We start from the raw sequence: 21,512 nt of genomic DNA, 5'->3' as shown, positions 1-21,512 counted from the left end.
TGCATGAAAACATGTGATGGCTAATATGAAATACTAAAAGTATATATGTTTTTACTATATTAATCTTTATAGAAAGATAAAATGTGGCCTAACACTAAACGTTTAAAAAAACCGAACATTTAATTAAACCGTTCAAACAAAAAGTTCATTTACATTCGTTTATTTGACAAACCAACAAAGACGGACACAACTTAAAACGAATATATATATGCCGCTCATTTATATGTTAATTATTAAATTATTAATAATACTAAATTCCTAATTGCCCATGAGGTATTGCGTAGATTTAATTTCGATATCATTTACTTTTAATTGGTGCCCACTATGAATATTAACAAATGCGCACAAACATGCTAATTTTCTTAACGATAACAAGAAAACATGTTCGTTTGTTCGCTTAAAATTAGCACCACATTATCATCTATAGAAGGTTACTTGGGTAAAAAAAAAGGGGGGGGGGTCTCAAGTCAAGAAATAAACATCAAATTCTCTTAAAAAAGAAAAATTTACAGGGTGGGCATTATATTGAAGCCTGATACCATTCAAATTATCTTTCTATTTAAAAAAAGAAAAAAAACATAAATATATATGAGACAATGGTAATGATAGCATGATACAACAGTCTGTAAAATAACAGCTTTTGATCTACTCTTACATTTAAAAGCTTCTGCCCATTGCTTTCTCTCTTCTTTTTTTAACTTCTATCTCCAAGATTAACGTCTATTTCTCGGTTTGCAACGAAATTCAGCCATTAATGCGATGTGATCAGAAGACCATTCTGGTGAAGGAAGCGCGGTATCTTTCCTTAAACTATCTTCATCCAAAAGCTCCAATAAAGATTCCACACTCAAACTATCCGCTGCATAATATACAAGACTTGTAAACTAACAATTTAAACAAGTATTGAAATAATATCGAAAAACACACTCCTTGATCAACAAAGAGATGCCTTTTTGGTCATTTTATCTATTATCACAAAATTTGAAGACGTACCCGAGTAAAATATGTAATCGAGGGTACCAATGAAATCCCGTGTGCAATTTGTAAATAACGGTTCGTTTGTAGCGGGGTCCACTCTCCTCTTTTGTTGTTCATAACCGAGACCACCTCCAATTCTTGCAAAAGACGAGTATGCACTCACCTGTTAAACACAAACCCATCATCAAGATTCAAACTTTTCAAAAATAAAAATAAATTAGTAATAATAATAATAGCTATAACAATAAGAGTTAATTACACAGAGTCCCTGCGATATCGGCAAAGTAACAGTTTTGGACTTTTGGGTACTATCTTTGAAAAGTTGTATAATGTTTAGGGTTTGTGGTTCTAATTTTGTAACAAGGTTGGTTTAACACTAACTTCTGTTAAGTGTTAAGTTTGGGCTAAATGACCAAAGTACCCTTGAACGAAAAATAATACATACAAGAAATCATCTGTTTTAAAGTTAGTACCCAAACCAGTTACTTGTGCCAATAGTTTTTGTAGGAAAACTTTGATAAATAACTAAATCTTAAAATTACCAAGGGTAGCGCGTGAGTCAATTTAGGGGCGGGTCGAAGAATTCCAAGAGGTCAACCGCTAAATCTGGATGGATTGGGTCAACTTTCCCGATTGCTAGAAGCGCATGAGGAGCGCTGCAATAAATTTGAAAGATTCAAATTCAGACGAAACCGAAACGAAATGCTTTTTTATTATCTTGATGACAAAAGAAATAAACAACAAACCTTCCAGGAACCGAGTTAAAATCGCCACAAACTAACATTGGTATAACAGCACTTGCAGCTATCTTTTCCAAACCTTTTAATAGAGTATGAACCTGAAAATTGAAATATCTCAAATCTTTTAAGAAAATATATAATATATTAATAACTGATACTTTCTCTAACTAGAGCTCAAGATGATTAATTACCTCCCATAGTTTGACATCCTTTAGATCTTGTTGAACGTTCACATGTGTATTTGCCTACACACCATAGAAGTAAAAAATCTTAATTTCAACTAATAAAAGATTCCATATTTTATAATGTGTATTATTTGAAGGCGTAACAATCCGATAATAAGTTGAGTGTTTGGCAAATTATGTTAAAAAAGGGCAATAAAATCATTTTATTTTACCATTTAATAATCTTTTTTTTCATGGGTACGAAACTATCTGAACAGTAAATAAGTTAATAAATTGATAGCATCATACCACACAAACAAGCTGTCGCTTTCCTGGATTATCAACACCAAGATCACCAAACTTTGCTTCTAGAACAACAATTAATGCAACATTATCCTGTTCCAAACCATAAAATTTGTACACAAATCAACACATTAAACCAATTAAAAAAAGCAACAGCATAACATAAATTATAATAATAAAAAAAACCTGTATGCAAATAGCAATATACCTTAACCAACCGACTTAGAGCGGATTTTTTCTGAGCACTAGGAACTAAAGCATCAGTTAAAGACTGTGCAGCTTTATTAAACTCGACCTACATGTGTAAACTAATGTACAGTTAGTAAAATGATGGTACTAAAACATCATTTAAAGAAAAATATAACATTTATAACTATACCTCGTATTTTTTGACATGTGAAAATCTATCTCGCCGGAAAAATGTCGCACACCCGTCGATAGTCATACTGCCATTGAAAACCTGTAACCAAACACGCACTAGAATCAACAAAACTCATTTTTAAGAATACTGATCAAAAGTGTCATGTGCTAATCATAACAAAATCTTACAAAAATGATAAAATGTGAAACAAACCTCAGCGGTTTTCTTTTTGTATAGAGCCTGATATCCATGTTTGTCAAGCTCGGGGGCAAAAAATTCCTCAAAATGATTGCTTTGAACCTGAAAAAGGGTAAATAAGCAATTTTACTTTACCCTTTGATAAGGTAGTTTTCTTGAAGAGACTAATATCAAGATTATCCAAAATGATTATGACCCCTAAATAATCAAACAGTTATTATAAACTAGTTATCAGATGATATATTATTACCTCTTGAAGACAAATTATATCCGCTCGGTATCCAACGATTTCCCGTAACAAGTTTTGTCTACGATAGGGCCAAGAAAGGGCCCACGAAGGGCAATAACCGTATAAATCACTTGTGGCATACGTTTCGGACAAAATATTATACGATAACACTGTAAAATTCCCCATGGAAGAATCCAAATTCCCGGCCGCCAAGTCAGCGTTACTAACTGAAATCAACCGCCGAGGGCTAGGGGATGGAGCTGGGATCACCCGTGATGTCAGTATAGTGTTCAATGGTCCAACTGTTGACTTTGTTTCTAAGTCAACAACCACACACTCAAACTTCAAAACGTGACCGACATCATCAGCGGTTGGTGTGTAGGTTTTGGACCGCCCGACTTCAAACCATGTTTCGCCACCGTTTCTCTGTGTCACAGATGCAGGATATAACGGTGTGGATGCACCGTTTGTAAGGCTTGGGAGGGATTGTGAACTAGATAAGGTTTGATTATTATTATTATTGTTATCGAATCGACCGAACATTTCATCTTCTTCGTTTCCATTTTCAGCAATAGCGGTCGCGGCACGCTCGTGAAGAACACGATGGCGTTGCCATGCGTCAGAAAAACATTTAGGGGAACAATGATAGTTTTTGGCAACGGGTATTTTGGCTTTAACACAACCTAAACATTGCAAAGTGGCTTGTTCTGATAGATGTATGCTGCAAATTGCAACTTTTTTATCACTTTGTATACGGTACCTGCATAATTTGACAAAATGTAAGCTGATTAATACTTTAATAGTGATAAAAGGGGTGTTTATATGTATTTATTAGCATATTCTGATTATTCAAGGGGGGTAAAAAATGAAAATAGTAAAGGGGCATTCTTGTTAAAGAAAGAAGAGATTTATTGTGAAATGTGGGTAAGAAGCTATGAAATTTTGCTAGAAAAGGGTAAGTTGGTCCTTTTACTCTTACAAATGCACTAAAGACGATTTTTGTCACAAAGAAACATGTTTTTAAATGGGATTTTTGATTATTTACGTGAGTAGTAAACGTAAAGAGCAAAAGGGGCATTCTTGTTAAGAAAGAAGAGGTGTGTTGTGAAATGTGAGAAGAACCTATGAAACTTTGCTAGAAAGCGTAAACAGGTCATTTTATTCTTACACTTGCACAAAAGATAAAATTGTAACGTAAAGAAACATATTTTCATACGGTTACTAATAAGTATCAGATCGTTAAGATAGGGCCAAATTAGAAGAATAGCATACTGAGTTTCAAGTTCCGTAAGAGGGTGATTCACTAACCACAAATATAATGACAATTCAAATTCACTAATGTGTATATTTTTTCAGTTCATTGATCCAAAATGTATGTAACTAGATTTTGACTTATATCGCCTTATGAATACAAGTGTTCTGGTTCTGTATTAAAGGACCCTGTTTCTCTATATGGACATATAACACAGATATATAGGCATAACTTAACTTAAGTTATGCACTTATGTTATATGCTGCCAATTGCTAGTGCAATACTTAAACAGCATTTAATCTAATACGAGCTAAGCTAGATTCTATAAACAAGAAATCAAACTGACAAAGAAAGAAATAAACTTTAATATCTTTAAATGAGCAGACATGCAATACTAATAGAATGAACCAATAACTAACCACTTGTATCTCAAGAAATGGCCGTCAATGGGTGCAGATTCCATCACAACGTCTATGAAAATAGTTTATTAGTTTATTGATCCAAAAAGTATTTAACTATATTTTGATCTATATCGCATTATGCATCACAGTTAAAGTAATAAGTACAAGTGTTTGTCCGATTCTCGCAGTTTTGTTTTTGTATTTAAGGACCTATTATGATATTATCCCTATACACACATACAACATAAAGGTATAGGCATGGCTTAGCATTTATAGAAAGATGATATAATTAGGGTTCAAACAACATCTCTTTGTTTTATATTCTTTGAGCGCAATATAAGTAATGTTACCATGTTGCTATTGTAACACATAATACAACATTTAATCGAATACAAGCTAGATTCTGTTAACAAGAAATCAAATCGATAAAGCAAGAAACAAAATTTAATATCTTTAATTGAGCAGACATACACTAGTGATATGATGAAGCTAGATTCTGTCAACAGGTACAAGTGTTTATATGCATAACATAGAAATATCGGCATTACTTATAACATTAAAAAATATATGATAAAATTAGGGTTCAAACAACATCAAATTTTTTTATTTTTTATATATCATATAGCATGTAATCTATAATACAAGCTGGATTCTGTCAGCAAGAACTCAAATTGATGTATGCTATGAAATGTGGTAATAATCTAAAAAACTTTACTAAAAAGGGTAAATTGGTCATTTTATTTGTACACTTACACTAAAGATGAAATTTTTATAGCGAAAAAAAAAAGTTTTCGTATGGTAACTAATGTGTATAGTTGATTGATGTTAGGATTAAACGCACACACGAACTGAACACGACACGAAAGCAGTAAACGAACACGAGGATTTAACGTGGTTCGGTCTAAACTGACCTACGTCCACGGGTGGCAACTAGGTATATCTTTATTGAGTGACCAATATTACAAGTACATAATGTTGTTTATATAGAGACTGAACTAGGGTTAGTAAATTATTATGCAAGAAATCTAAACCGGGCCGGGCTTGGGCCCGACCGCCCACACCCGTCTCCTCTTTTGACTTCATATAATAAACCAGGCCAACAAGGCCTACGAACCCAACAATCTCCCACTCGGAGGCCTTGAGTACTCTCGTCTGCACTCCTGATTGTACTTCTGTAATCTGAACATTAAACTTCTTCTAGTTGCCACCGCCTTCTCATCAATTAACCTGAAGGCCCGTTGAAGCTCCCCGGAGCTCCAACACGTCAGTCACGGCTGAAACTGCCCCTGACCCATTCTCTGTCCCTACCGGCTCCCACTGTAACGAACTACCGGATTCTGAGATAACCTGAGAACAAACACTCTCCATATTCAGCAAGTAATTCATTGGAGAGACTTTTACAGCTGGAATACTGGTTTTCTTAATCCACTGTCGACCTGGAACTGTAACTGAAGACCTGTGCTCCCACTGTCACGATGTCCCCCAACTGATTTAACCTTCCTAGCTCGTTCATCCTGAATCTTCACTTTGGCTCTGGGTTTGTTACTTGCAAAACGAACCTTCTTCTGCCCACGAGATTCTGTGAACCGGATTTTGTCTTTCACCAAAACTGGATCCACTCCTTTCGGTGACATATCGACCATATACAACGAACCCATTTTCTTGCCACGAGCAACCACAAGATTCCCTTTGACTACTTTCCACTGCCCATTCCCGAACTTAACATCGTGCCCCTGGTCATCCAACTGCCCAACTGAAATCAAACGTTTCTTCAAACTTGGAATAACTCTCACGTCTTTCAAAGTCCAAGAAGTACCGGCTGAAGTTATCAAATCAACGTCTCCCATACCCTTAACCTCTAAAATATCATCATTCGCTAGTCGAACCTTTCCAAAATCCCCAAATTTAAGATTCTTCATCGTTTCACTACAGTGAGTGGCATGAAACGATGCACCAGAATCCATCACCCAAGCATCAACGCTACTCTCAACACTACAAACCAAAGCCTCATCACTACTGACCCCGTCATCTGTGTCGTCTTCTGTAACGTTCACCTCTTTCTTACCATTCGGACACTGATTCCTGAAGTGTCCTTTCTCTTTACAACCCCAACATTCAATATCCTTACGAGTCTTCGACTGACTCCTCTTCCTGCTCCCACTGCCTCGCTGTTTTCCCCTACCTCTACCTTCTGTGACTAGCATATTGCCTGATGATTCACCTGAACTTCTGCGTCTTGAATCTTCTCCCAGAATCAGATCTCGAATCCCATCGAAAGTAATATTTGTAGACGAACTACAAACTGCAGTCACTGTTTGCGACCAACTGTCGGGCAAAGAAGATAATAACAAGAGGCCTTGAACTTCATCATCAAACTTAATGTCAACTGACACTAAGCGGGACAAGATCGAATTAAGATTATTGATATGAGTTGTAACTGACCCACCCTCTTTCATTCTTGTTGTCACTAGCTCTCGGATAAGATAGACTTTATTCGCTGCCGAAGGCTTTTCATACATGTTGGATAGCGCCTCCATCATACCACGTGCTGTGGTTTCTTTCATGGTGTTAAACGCCACATCTTCCGACAACGACAGAGTAATACAAGCCCTAGCTTTCTTGTCTAACTTCTTCCAATCTGCTTCTGACATCTTTTCTGGTTTTTCATCCTCAAGCACTACATCCAAGTCTTTCTGACAAAGTAGTGCCTCAATCTGCATCTTCCACCAACCGAACTTCTGTCCGTCAAACTTCTGTATCGAAACCTTTCCGTCTTCTGCCATAGCAATGACTAAAACGAAAAACTGGATAAAACAGAGACAGACACAGCAACACGAGCCTGAACTTAACGATTGTTCTACTGAACTCTGTTAAAAAATCAACCTATTTATACGCAGCGGAATATCGAACTGAAAATCAGAAACTGAAACTTTAAACTGAAACGATAAACCTGACAAACGCGGTTGGCACTGGTTCTCCGTTTCTTTAACGCTTCTTCTGACTTGACAGCGATTCTTCAATGAAAAATAGAATCCTGATTCAACTTGTTCTTGGTTTGGTTAGGCTGATCAGCGATAACAGGTAATCAGGCCGGCTTCACTGCTCGGCTACCACACTTATACTTCGACCACAAACCTGTAACGGCAGCTGGTTACTCAGTTCTGTCGGCTAGACTGCCCGACACGACTTTTAGCGGTTGATGCTTCTTGAATGACGATCGAACAAATCGGTAATAGGGTGGCACTACTGCCGGCAAACCCTAATCGAACTGATGACCAACAAGACGAACCCGGTGACCGCTGGGTTAATTTGGCGGCTGCCAAAAAACGAAACCCTAGATCAACCCTATCTTCTGCAACTCAAAAAACAACAAGCGTTGGCTTACGGTGGTGTATGGCGGTGCACTGAACCCTAGTCGCGATCGTCGGGCTGGGTTTAGTGGCGGCGAAACAGCGGCGGCGTAAACCCTAACGACAATCGGAGAACCGTAGCGGCGGCGGAACCCTAGTGCAGTAGGGTGGCGGCGGCTGGATGGTTTGGCGGCGACTCGGCTGGTTCACGTGTTCTTCGTGTGATCCGAACCTAAGCTCTAGATACCACTTGTTAGGATTAAACGCACACACGAACTGAACACGACACGAAAGCAGTAAACGAACACGAGGATTTAACGTGGTTCGGTCTAAACTGACCTACGTCCACGGGTGGCAACTAGGTATATCTTTATTGAGTGACCAATATTACAAGTACATAATGTTGTTTATATAGAGACTGAACTAGGGTTAGTAAATTATTATGCAAGAAATCTAAACCGGGCCGGGCTTGGGCCCGACCGCCCACACCCGTCTCCTCTTTTGACTTCATATAATAAACCAGGCCAACAAGGCCTACGAACCCAACAATTGATTCATTGATCCAAGAAGAATCTAACTAAATTTTGACTTATATTGCCTTAAGTATCACAGTTATAGAACTAGGTACAAATGCTCAGGCAATTCTCGCAGTTTTGGTCCCGTGTTGAAAGACCCTCAATCGCTATATATAGATATAAAACAGAAATGTAATCATAACTTAACATTCAAAGAAAACATGATAAAACTTTAGTGTTCAAATGTCATCTCTTTGTTTTATATTCTTTGAGGACAATTTAAGTAATGTCAATATGCTATTATGTTGCTATTGTAATACTTTTATATGGCATTTAATCTAATACAAGCTAAGCTAGACTCTATTAACAAGAACCCGAATTGATAAAGCAAGAAACAAAAGTTACTATCTATAAATGAGCAGACAATAACTAAAGCTACCATTGTTCCCCTAATCAGGTACAAGTGTTTATGCGGTTCTCACAGTTTAGGTTCCGTATTAAAGGACCCTCATTAATTTGTTTTACATAATATAGCACTTAATCTATTACAAGCTAAATTCTGTCAAGCAAGATACAAACTTTAAAATCTATAAAATGATCAGACAACAATAACTAACCACTGATATCTCAAAAAATGCCCATCAACCGGTGCAGACTCCGGCACATCATCGGCGAAAACAGACTGATCAGGACGTCGAAGAAGAACGTACGGCGAAAGCTCGCAGCCCACAATCGGAATATCGGACGGAAGGTGCACTCTCAGCACGCTCAGCATGCTTCTACTAATCACCACAATTAGTAATAGTAATAATATTATCAAACCCTAACCCTAATTCAATAATATTCAAGGAAACTGAAATTGAATCAAAGGGTTGAGAGATACTAGGCGGATCCGCCATTACATGTCACCAATTTTATAAAATCAAATTAAAGATTCGAGATTGGGATTAAAATCAAGAAATAAAAAAACCCTAATTTTTGATTTTGAAATTGAGGATTTGGGCTGGAGGGTAAAATTGAAAATTGGGTTTGATTGATTTGATTGGGAGATGAAGGGATTATGGATGAACGGAGTTAAAAGATTGAATTGATTGATTTGATTTGATTTGATTTGATTTGATTAGGGTTTTATGAATGAAATTGGGGAAGAAGAAGATGCACTTTTGATGATTGTCGTCTTGTGATTGGGCGTGTTTGAATAATATTAATCATGCAAAAATATTATTATTCATTATTTATAATAATAAAAGGAAAAATAATGTGATGAGTGAGACACGGGTTATTGCGGTTTTCTACCTAAAATTAAATGCATCATTTCTTTTCTAAATGTTTAGATTACATCGAAACAGAAGACAGGCATGCAACAAGCTGCGCCGGTATCTCTTTTTGAAAAGCAAAACCCAATCTTTTAAAAATTACATTTGCTGATCTTGAAGTCATAACATTACTATGCATGACTCGCTGAACACGGGTGACCTTGGACCATTTTACGCTCTACGTTATTTAGTATATAGTTATTATGTATATAGTTTGGGCAATGATGCGTGGCCACGTCTTATTTATAATGAATGTATAACATCTTATGTTGGCATAACAGTATAAGATATGTAGTTTTGACTGTTGTATTGGCATCTCATATTGTCATATCATTCCATATGGTATATGTAGTTTGCTACCATATAAGCTTCAGGTGCAAATACATAAAGTTGCTATAGGATCGATTTCTCGAATATACCACGCATGGGCGCATATTGCTTTCATACGAGCATAAAGTCTTGATACGCGGCAATTCAAAAACTGATAATAATAATAATAACAACAACAACAATAATCTAACCTTAATTACAAAACTAATCAAAACCATGTCATTTTGAATAATAAATTTTCTAAACCCTGTTCAATTAAATATAACTTCTAGACACAAATTTGCCTGGGCCGGTCTGATATTTCTGATAACCAAGACACACGGATATTGAATGTTGACTCGTTGGGTTCGTTCACGGTTAAATCAACCCGTGCTTTGCTCAACCCAAAAAGCTATACATTTGATACTTGGTTATAAGTTGGTGGTATTCTTAGGTTGAGTCAATGGCTTATTTGGGTAAAGAATAGAGCGAGCAAAGATTATGACTTTAGAGTGGACACCTTAGTGCATATTAATTTTTTGCTATTATCTAGTCAGCTCTTTTTTGCGAATCTCGTTTAAAAATTTTCAAATCTTATAAATTAAACGATATTGGTTGCATTTTTAGGCATAATTTATTGCACTTTAACATAAATATTTAATCATATATCACTTATTTATCCTATATATATATATATATCTTAGTTTTGTAACACGCTTGTTTTGATGGAACATAATCTAGTTTAGCTTGTTATTAATGTTTTTGTAGGTGAGTGCAAAAACGAGTAAAAAGGAAATATTTATGCTAAAATGAACAGCCATAAAGTTTATATTAAAGATTGGCGTTATCTTCAAAAAGTAGATGAAATTGTTTGTTTTGGTTGGCAAATAAATTTGTTGTAAACTTTAATAACTAAATTGGGCCGATAACTCATGAAGTAATGAGCGGAAAATAAAATCAAGTTTGGGCTGGTAGAGTAATTGGGCTTGGCTACAGATTTTTTTTATGGTGATTTAAAACCCGAATCTACTCAGGATATTAGGTTAGTAATAAACTTGATCAACTCGTCACTTTTTAGATCTTAATCGAGTTTTAATTTTTGATACAAGTAACAAATAATATTTTGTGGTGTCTAGAAACCTAAATCATCATAGAATTGTTCAATCTAATTGAACATAAAGAACAACATGTATGTTTGATTATAATTCATACTTTTGTCCCGATGTGGCACACGATGTCTAAATGGCGTGGGATTAGACTTGCACATTAGATGAATTGGAAGTTTGAATGATGTGAATTTTGTTTTAATAGTTAATTTTGTTTCGTTCAATATTAGACTTCCAAATTTATTAGCAACTCGTTATAATTGTTAATTTTGTTTTTGTCAATTTAAGTTTAATTCAAAATTCTCTTTTTTTAAAGCAGTCGTATATATACTTATAGCGGTTTGGTATAATCTAGTTACTTCGGATCCATAGAGACACGGACCGTGTTTTCACTCGTATAATTCGTAGTAAGTGAGTAGTTTATTTTATTTGCTGACAACCATAACATATAAATACCCTAAACACAAATACAATTGGAGGCTATTCCTATATTACTGACTATTGTTTGATAATTAAATTCATGCTTCATTTATTTTCAGAGTTATTTAAATTATTAATTTTTTCGTATGAAATAGTTTTGACCCAATTAATAGTTCATAATTGTAACCGAAATTGCCTGAAGGTTATATGGGAATTGTCTCTTGTTCCCTCTAATTTGCATACTCATGACTTCTTTCTTCTAACACGTCTAATCATGCATCCTTCACTTCTTGACTTGAGGAAGTATCGCTTTCTCCATGAAAATTGCCAAAAGTGGAAGATATCATAGCATTCACATTATAAGATATCTTTCTCAATAATTTAAGAGTTAATAGCTTCTTTGGTTGTCGTGCGTTGCACATATTTTACCCCTTTTAATAGTTAATAGTTGTAAACTTATTACTAAAGTGGTCTAAAGGTATGAATTTTTTAACTACGGTGACCCTTACCAGCTAATGTCATTTATTTGCTTGGTTAATAAATTAGAGAGTTTATTTCAAAATTAATCTTTTTACTTGAATGCATTTATATCAATTCGTCATCTTGATTTTTCTCAACTATGGAAAATCCAATTGAATGTTTTGCTTCCTATATTTATCGGTATATTATACTAGGTTAGCTACCGGTAACACGGATTAGAATAAATAAATTTGTTTAAATAATAACACAATGTAAATTACAAAAAATATGTTTAAAAGATATAAAGATATATTATATGACAGAATATATTATATATTACACAATATGGAAATAAAAAATTAGAAAATTCACAAATCTTTAAATATTTCTTTGTACACAATATTTGTAGTTTTATTTGTAATTTTACTTTCTATATCAAAACTTAGTAGTTTCACATTGTTTTTGTTTATAACTCTAGATAATGTAACACATAATTGACAATGAGTTAAAATAAATTGTCTCAAAAACAAACCAACCATCTATAATGATTGACTTAACTTTTATTAATTTTCAATGCAAAATAAAAAAAAGTGAAAAATTCATACTTTGAAATTAATCATTTTATCTAATGGTATAGGATTTTTTTAAAGAAAGAAAGTGTGACTTTCAGTATTACTTTTGGATATGATTTTGGCTTCTATAACGCGGTTATCATATTGTATGTTCACATATAGTTTAGTTTCATTGCATAAACCAATTTTCTAGTTAATATTTTAAGCAACATCGACTTTTAGAAGTTAGAACTAATCTATAACTTGACAACCTAAGATTTTGAGGTCATTTAAAATATCATGAAACCAATACTTTCTTGTAACGTGTAATTTTATGTATAATAGATACCATATGAAGAATGGTAATATTTTTTATCTCCCAGAAACATGGATAGCAAATGCTTGCTAATTTCTTGAACGACCTCATTTTTCGGTGCAAGCATACCTCGCTCACTAAAGAAATATATATATATATATATATATATATATATATATTTGAAATCTTTAATAATAGAAGAATATACAAAGTCAATTTATCATATAATTAATGGTGTGCTAATGTCTAGCATTTGAATTCTAAAGATAAGTTGTTTTATCCACCTGAAAAACCAAAACATATAGTTTAGTGTTTATATTTTTTGTGGATTTTTAAGATGATGAACTTAGCATAAATGATGGCTTGATTAAATAATCAATTAAAAAAGAAGTTGTAAATGTCTATTTTTTAAAACCAACTTGTGGACCAAAACTCATTCAAATCATAAATTGTTTTGACCTAAACCATGTTTGATATTTTAACCGGTTAAAGAAACCCGCCCGTGTAAGTTAAAATAAACACTTCGAATACATCAATAGTGAATTTGACTTTTCAGAGTTTGAAAGAAAAAGACTTGTAATTTATTAAATAATCATATATATTAAATAAGTTAAAGTAAATTGAAATTTAATTTAAATTAATCTTGCTTCTTCATCCAATAATATCATTTCTTATAAAACCTTAATTTTTGGAATCATTATTCAAAATCAACGTGAAAATTGGTTAATTATAAAAACCTAACATCAATAACTAATATAATATATTTATGTTGATATCAAATTGTTTAAATCAGGAAAGAATTATTAAAAAGAGAAAAAGAAAGATTAAAAAGTAAAAAAAATAAAATAAAAATTTATTAATAAGAAAGAGAAATGGTAAATGTATTTAATAAGAAAGAGGATGGAAAATTTTTGTAAGGACTAATTTATTGATAACATATGGCACTTTGTAAGTTTTATTTATTATATAGTATAGATATAAATAGAAAATATGGATGTAGAGACTTCAATGTGAATGCTCTTAAATAGATAAAGAATTTGTAACCAGTTGAACAATTGAGTTCATGCTTGATTCGGTTCCTATACAACCCGAATTGTTACATTCATGATATAGTTTTAAAGTTACAAACTAAATTCAAATGTAAATTCTTACTTCGGTTTGAATGCTAACCTGATTTGAAACTCAAAAACAAAATCAAATCTTATTAGGTTTGTGTTTTAATTTTTCTGAGCCAGATTCAATTAAGAAAACACCTGTGTACCCTCAACTGAAGTTGCTAAACCTAAATAATAAACATAATGAATATATATTGTGTCATTTGCTTATTGTATTGTATAAATGGATAAAGTATTATCATTTGAATCTGAAGATTGTCAAGTAGCTAAAAGGGCAACATTATTGAGTTTGAATTTCTCAAGTCTTTTAACAAAAAGAACAAGAAGAAAAGTAGAATAGCAAAAGGAGGAACATGAATCAATGCTTGACATCAACTTCTTTATTCTTGTTAAAGGGGAATAGACGTTTGCCTAACTATTGTAATATATTTTTTTCAAAGTTTATTTTATTAATAGGTAGTGTTTATTTACAAAATTGAATGCATAGTGGGGCGTTTTATCCCACGTGGCACTCTTAAAACGCTGCAACACTGCTACACATGTCAGCCACATGGGGCATTTTGGCTCTTTTTGATTATGGTTGTTTTTCCAAGGACGGTGTCTTGGGCGAGAAGAAGAAGAAGGTGATCCCATCGTTAATTCAACCAACCTCCATCGTCCCACCTCTTTGAATTAGTTTATTTATATAATTTTAAAATTATTTATTTGTTATAAGCGTTTCAACTATTATGCATAAAACTGTTAAAATGCCATGTTTCTATAATTTGTTGGCGAGACAGGAAAAATACGCGCTTTTGACCCCTCCACTACAAATGACCAAACATGTATATTACAATTACGTGTCTAGCACAGTTACAACGATGCTCCTAAATAAGAACAAAAGGTAGAGCCCCTTACGGACCCGCTCGTTACTTTTAGTATGGTGCTTCCAAAAATTTGAAAGTCATTAATAGTTGGTGTTGACTGACATGCTTATAACATTGCATCTAACACCTTCAATAGGGCTTTCGAAGTCATCACAACAGTTTGTCCAAACATGGAAAAAGTTATTGCAACGTTAAAATTGGTCTTTGAAGAGCACATAGACAACGCTGTGCTATTTTTTTTTAAACACGTACACAAACATATAGTCTTTAACTATAAATAGATATTATTTTTCATGTAGTTTACATCAATGATCACTTAACAAACATTTAGAAAAGATAGTGAGACATCGATACAACGAACTTCAACACAAACCATCGCACCTGATATACGCAAGCCCAAACCATTATTGTCGATTCTAAAAACAAATATAACCTACAAACTCACAATCATCAACGTGTGGTCGAGCTGAAGAGAAAAGTTGAAGATAATGATATTAGGATAACAGGTGATTCAACAATATGTCTCAAAATTTATGATATTTTACAGCAAAGAGATATACCGTAGAATGTTAATTTGATCATCCAATGACTCGTTAAAGTTAAAAAAAGATTACTATCAAAATGGTTGCAGAAATCGTTAGGCGCTCCCAAGTCGATTAATTGGGGAGTTAAGAGTACCCGATGAGTACTCAAACATGGTAAAATACACAATTAATTTTCAAGTAATAATATATATGCCAAATATCATAAATTTACTAACATTTATAACAAAATACGTGAATATCGATATAAATAAAAAAGATACATCTTTATAACAAAATACATCAATTTAAAAAATGATATTCGTTCTTTAATATTATAGATATAGAAATTATGTTTTATTTTTCAAGTCAAAATCTGACCAAGTTAACCGACTAGATTCAATTTTGACTGTTGAATAAATCTGATCGATTCCAATTAGTTAGGGGGAATTAAAAAAAATCTTCTCGACACAATACATATTATTACTTAAATAGTACTCTAACATTTTAAACCTACTTTTAGATTACTTCTATCTATTCAAGATGATTGTATTAGTTGTAATATTAGTTGCCTTCTTAGATTTGGCTTTTGATTAATATTATTAAATTAAACTTCCATCTTACTGTCGTTTGCTATACAAAAACATGTGTTCTAGATTTATTAAGAACGAGTCAAAATGATTATATATTATATTCATTAATTAAGTCAAGAACACGAGCTAGGGAATATATATATATATATATAGGGTTCGGTTAGAATAAAAACTCACTTGAGTTGTGAAAATTCTAGAAACTCATTCTCAACCACATGTTTTCACAATTAAAGTTAATAAAAAATGTAAAAGTTTATTTACATTTTCTCTCTCTTGAAAACATATATAAAAATTACTAAAAAAATGTAAAAAAAAACAAAACATTTTCCTTTTTATGTTTTCGATGTTACAAAGGGTTTTCACGGGTTTTCTCAGCTCAAGAGGGCTTTCAAACTATACTTCTTCTATATATATATATATATATAGAACGAGTCATTGCATATTGTTCACAACGAGTCATATGCAATATCTTAGTAGCTATTAGAGCATCACCAATAAATAAATTCTTATGTGATGTTTTTGTATGCAGACACATGACCCAGCAAATTATACTATCTCTCTAGTGTTATCACTCCTCTCTCCTACATGGCCCTCACATACAAGTTCTTGAAGATTCTTCATCAAGAAGTTTACTCCACCCTCTCTCATCCAACTCATCTTCTCTCTCTTTAAAGAATATCTAAAAAACTCCTATTAGAGATGGTCTTACGGATTCCAAGAACGCGCAAGTTTGACTTCATCACCTACATTTGTAGTTGACTACTCTCCAATTAAGTTTAATTAACATAATAATATTTCTATGTCATCAACGAGATTTGAAGCCTCGTCACAAGAGAAACAAAGTCTTTATCTTGACTTAATTTCCGTTATTAAGTATTAACAAAATGTAAACACGACATGGCTTTTATTATGAAGCCAGACAACATTCTATCTTTCTGTTTTTTCATTTATTAAGCACTTGCTTTTACTTCGCGAACAAAACCGTATTTATGCAGTATGTTGTAGATCAGAAAACTCTAGTTGTCAAAGAAACAAGTAAACTAGAAGGGGGCCAAAACTGGTTTAGGCCAATACGGGCTCTTAGTAAAATGAGCTCGTGTAGTCATTTTTATTAAAAAGTGTTAATTTGGTTTGCTTCAAAACAGGTTCTAGTCAAAATTGTGTCTGGTTGAAATAAGTCGTTTATGAAAAACAAATTAAAGTTGGTTCACCTGATATTTTTCTTAGGGTGGCCAGTGGAAGAGGCGGTGGTGGTATAGCAGCTACGAGGTAGTGGAGGCACCGATGATTGTACATGGTAGAGGCGCTGACAATGGGGCGGGTAGGCAACAATGGTGATGGCAGAAGCGACGTTGGCAAAATGGCGACAATAGTGATGGTAGGCGTGTCAATGGTGGTGATGACGGTGTTGAGTTGGTGGACGAGTTGCGGTGAGCCGGTGACAGTGTCAATAACAACGAGTAGGTGGTGAATGCAAAGAATAACCATTGTAGTGGTATATTAAATGATGCTCGATCATCAAACCCATTTAAATCCTTTTTAACTTAACAAGTGTTATAATAAATTTACTTTTTGGCCCGTTGTTTAATTTTAGTAGATCTTAATTGACACCTTGTCTTATTTAAGGTGACCTAATCATCTATTATTATCTATATAAGGAGCGCTTATATTTTATGTGACATCTCCTTGCTTTGTAGTAGTGAACCATAATGAAACAAAATATATTCACTAGCTAAGGATTTTACTTGAACATCAACACCATTACGTAATATATACATAATGTCAAAACATATAGTTCGTACTAGGGTTTGCATGTACATTATCAATTAAATAACTAAAATTAAAGCTAATTTTTTCATATAACCGGACCGTTTATCTTACTAGTTCACCGATCTGACCGATAAAAAGGTTCTGAAACATCATTGGTTAAAGCAACCATTTTTTAACTTTCTTGACAATCCACGACACTTACAAAGTTACAAGTTAAGATTTTCTTCCCACTCCCACAAGGGTTGATCCTCGATCATTTGGCTATAATCAAATGGGCTCGTAATCATCTGTGTTGTTGGTTGAGCCATAAAATCAGTTGATGTGGTTGCATGATGGTCGTTGTTTTGAAAGGCTTGATGATCAACTGGTGCCGCTGGCCTTCGGTCGAACGACCTCAAACAATTTGATTTTATATATACTCGACATAAACTCACTTCTTGCATCAACTACATTTTAAATATCAATTTGAATTAGTAATAATTAAATAGAGAAATAGACATTTATAAAATGGCAGGGTAAATTAGACTAGCATCCCAGAGCAACTTAAGATCGAGCTGTTAAAAGCTTGAATTAAGCTAGAAATCAAATTTGAACTTATTTAATAAATGAGTCCAAGAGAGAGCTTGACTATATGTTAACGAGCACTCTTTAAATAGATGACCCAATTACAAATTTTGTCCTTTAAAAAAAGCCAAATTACGGTTCGTGTCCTTTTTTTAGTTTCCTTGCAGGCGGTGTCCTTTAAACATTTTTTTCCTACACGTTACGTTCTTTACGCTAACTGGGTTAGAAAAACTCAGTTAAATACCCTCACGTGAGACGCATGTGAGGGCATTTTTGTCTTTTCAACGAAGTGGTTCAAATATATTATTGTAGAAAATAAATAGTAATTATTAGATATATACTCTCTCTTTCTTCTCGTCTTCTTTCTCTTTCTCTCTACTCTTCTCCCTTGTAGCACAGACTATCCTAACCCAACATCACCGACCAGATCGCACTCGTTAACGTCAACGCAGACAAGCTCCGAGGTGAGATGCTTGACCTCCAAAACGTCGCCGCTTTCCTTCCTCGTACCAACATCACCGCCTTCGTTGACTACTCCAACATCGTCAGATCTGATCTTGTCATTGTCACTGCTGAGGCCCGACAGATCACAGGGGAGTCCAGGCTTAACTTGCTGTAGAGGAACCTGTCTCTGTATAAGAAGATGGTGCGGCGGGTTTACAGCGGCGGATCTGCTCATGGATATCCAACAGGGTATCCGGTGGGTTTACGGTGGCGGCGGAGGTGGTGGTGGGAACTGGGGGTGTGGGTTTCGTGGGTCAGTGTTGGATTGTCGTCGGAGTTAGAGAAATTGGGTGATTTGGTGGGTTTGAGATCTAGGGTTTCTAGGGTTAATGATTTGGTGGTGGTGGAGGTAGAGACGAAATGGGTTGGAGTTGGCCAGATCCGGTGGTGGTGGATGGGTTGGAGGTGGCCGGATCCGGTGGTTGTGGATGGGTTGGAGGTGGCCGGATTCGGTGGTGGTGGTGGCCGGGTTTCGACCAGGAGGTTTAATGGAGAGTTGACCAGGTAGTGGTGGTGGTGGTGGTTGTAGATGGGTGGTTGACGGCGGCGGTGGGAATGGAATGGAATCTGCAACGGGGTGGGTGGGGGTATGGTGACCGGAGTGGTTGTGATATGGTGATGGTGGTGGCATAGAGAGAGAAAGGAGGGGGAAGGTGTTATAAATTTGCAGGTACATACGAAAAGACAAAAATGCCCTCACATGCGTCTCACGTGAGGGTATTTAACTGAGTTTTTCTAACCCAGTTAGCGTAAAGGACGTAACGTGTAGGAAAAAAATGTTTAAAGTACACCGCCTGCAAGGAAACTAAAAAAAGGACACGAACCGTAATTCGTCTTATTTTAAAGGACAAAATTTGTAATTGGGTCTAAATAGATATGATAATTAGTATATTAATAAATATGTATTACATGATAACTATTATGTATTTAATTAGTTATGATGAAAATAGAGAGATAATATATATTATATAAGTTAATATTGCAATCATGAATACATAAAAGCTGTAACTATGTACGAATACAAATAAAGTTATGAAATAATAACTAAGAGCCTGAGCCAAAATTAATTTGAAAAGTTTACATAGAGCTCAGCCTTTGTTATAAGTTAAGAAAGCCGAACACGAGCCTAGGGAGCTCAAGTTTGTCTTGGCTCGTTTACACCCTCGTGAAACATCAATTTTATAGACTGATTTCATAGAAACTATACCTTAGGTGTAGTGTTAGTGTTTGAGGAGTATTCTTGTTGGAAAGCCTTGTATTCATTCATTTTCCATTCAGTCTTCATCCCTGAGGGAGCTCTACCATTGTAGAACACCATGCTTCTTTTGATCCCAATGACTCGATTACTTGACGAGTAAACGACACTCGGAGATCCTGTCGCCTTCCAGTAACCAGAACTCGTGAGGCGGGAGGGCCTGCCACCTCGGGCTTCCTTCTCCTGTCTAGGAATGAAGAAGAACCATTGCTCGGGGTCTCCTCGGCAAACCTCGCCCGCATATTCTGCCATTTTTCACAACAAAAAACAACAATTTCCTTAGACTGACGATTTAAATAAAGACTTGTAAGCATTTTTTTTATTAGTCTTATGCACTACCTTCACATGCATAATAAAGCATTTTAAAGGGTAAACGCTCGTTTGGTTCTAATTTTATAGAGGTGTGAAAGTTAGCAGGGCTTAAGATACTTTAAACCTTAAAATATATTAATTCAAATAATGTATTATAGTTGCATGGACAACAGAAACCATGTTTTAAATTAGTTTAAATAGCTTTTGTGATCATGCATGAAAAAGAAGTGTGTTCTTAAATGCTTAAAATAATATTTTTATCATGATTTGAATTAGTAAACACATGAACAAAGAAACTTTAAATTTGCATGTTTTGAGAAACAAATTAAAATAAAGGGTAAAATGAAAAGTGAAGCACTAACCAGGGAGATCCCATGGACAGAAATCATAAACATGAAGTTGCGGTATGACACGATCAATACGTTGCATTATATCACTCGGGTTCATGCCAGCTTGTATCTTGTGCTTTAAATAAAACGTTATCAACTCTTCTTCGGTTGGGTAAAATCTAAACCCTGGCGTCATTGATCTCGATCTTTGTTTCGTCTTCTTTTCAAGTAAAATGTGCGAATAAGTTGTCCCTTATGAATCTTCGGTGCAAAACGTGTTGTATTCACGCATGTTAATATATAGATGTAGATGTGGAACTATGGATATTGTAACCGAGTGAAAAGAGAATAAGAAGAATTAAGAAACATTTTCTAGGAATTTTCTGAGTGTCTAGAAAAGTGGATTCTTGAGGGGACAATAGTACACATGCATGCATCATTTACTTGGTCCAAATTAACAATAGATTAATGTGATGCAGGACCAACTGGATTTTGCTGGTACTGTCATATTTAAGATATTTGACCGACGTGAGAATAACTGCAAAAAACTGATGTTATCATGTTAGCCTAGTCATAGAGAGAAATGTCTTATGTATTCAGTATGTGAATCAGATAATTTAAGTTAGTATTGTTAAGAGAGTACATGACCTGGATTCTTTATTTTGGAACGACTAAATAAAATTTTTGCATTTTATAGGGTTTGAACCATAACCTT

The 21,512-nt window shown here is 34.5% G+C and overlaps 1 protein-coding gene and 1 pseudogene across 2 annotated transcripts; both read right to left on the bottom strand.

Moving 5' to 3' along the window:
- Positions 1-561: 561 nt before the first annotated feature.
- Positions 562-9,385, bottom strand: LOC143537996 (carbon catabolite repressor protein 4 homolog 1-like; annotated as a pseudogene). The gene is made up of 11 exons (XR_013136176.1): positions 9,109-9,385; positions 2,995-3,733; positions 2,760-2,846; positions 2,565-2,645; positions 2,394-2,480; positions 2,192-2,278; positions 1,910-1,963; positions 1,725-1,816; positions 1,521-1,634; positions 994-1,141; positions 562-859 (listed from the first exon to the last, which is right to left on the bottom strand). The product of XR_013136176.1 is annotated as a carbon catabolite repressor protein 4 homolog 1-like (transcript).
- Positions 9,386-18,024: 8,639 nt separating this feature from the next.
- LOC143538002 (NAC domain-containing protein 90-like) lies at positions 18,025-21,102 on the bottom strand. The gene is made up of 3 exons (XM_077031646.1): positions 20,831-21,102; positions 20,109-20,401; positions 18,025-18,279 (listed from the first exon to the last, which is right to left on the bottom strand). Exons 1-3 carry the CDS (start codon positions 20,991-20,993, stop codon positions 18,040-18,042), a joined length of 696 nt encoding a protein of 231 aa, XP_076887761.1. The 5' UTR covers positions 20,994-21,102; the 3' UTR covers positions 18,025-18,039.
- Between the last annotated feature and the right edge of the window lie 410 nt (positions 21,103-21,512).

This window comes from Bidens hawaiensis, unplaced genomic scaffold, assembly GCF_021521415.1.
Source record: "Bidens hawaiensis isolate Kalapana, Puna unplaced genomic scaffold, B.hawaiensis_p1.1 tig00011464_1, whole genome shotgun sequence".
NCBI classification, from domain to species: domain Eukaryota; kingdom Viridiplantae; phylum Streptophyta; class Magnoliopsida; order Asterales; family Asteraceae; genus Bidens; species Bidens hawaiensis.
The sequence above is the reverse complement of the archived record's forward strand: the minus strand, read 5'-3'. Positions and strand labels throughout refer to the sequence as shown.

What these genes read in the sequence shown, in the direction of transcription:
- LOC143538002 (XM_077031646.1), bottom strand. Translation starts at nt 20,993, where the DNA reads ATGACGCCAGGGTTTAGATTTTACCCAACCGAAGAAGAGTTGATAACG. An exon ending in CTGTCCATGGGATCTCCCTG is followed by an intron (nt 20,402 to 20,830) that starts GTTAGTGCTTCA and finishes GAAAAATGGCAG; the next exon opens with AATATGCGGGCGAGGTTTGC. An exon ending in ACACTAACACTACACCTAAG is followed by an intron (nt 18,280 to 20,108) that starts GTATAGTTTCTA and finishes TTTAAAATGTAG; the next exon opens with TTGATGCAAGAAGTGAGTTT.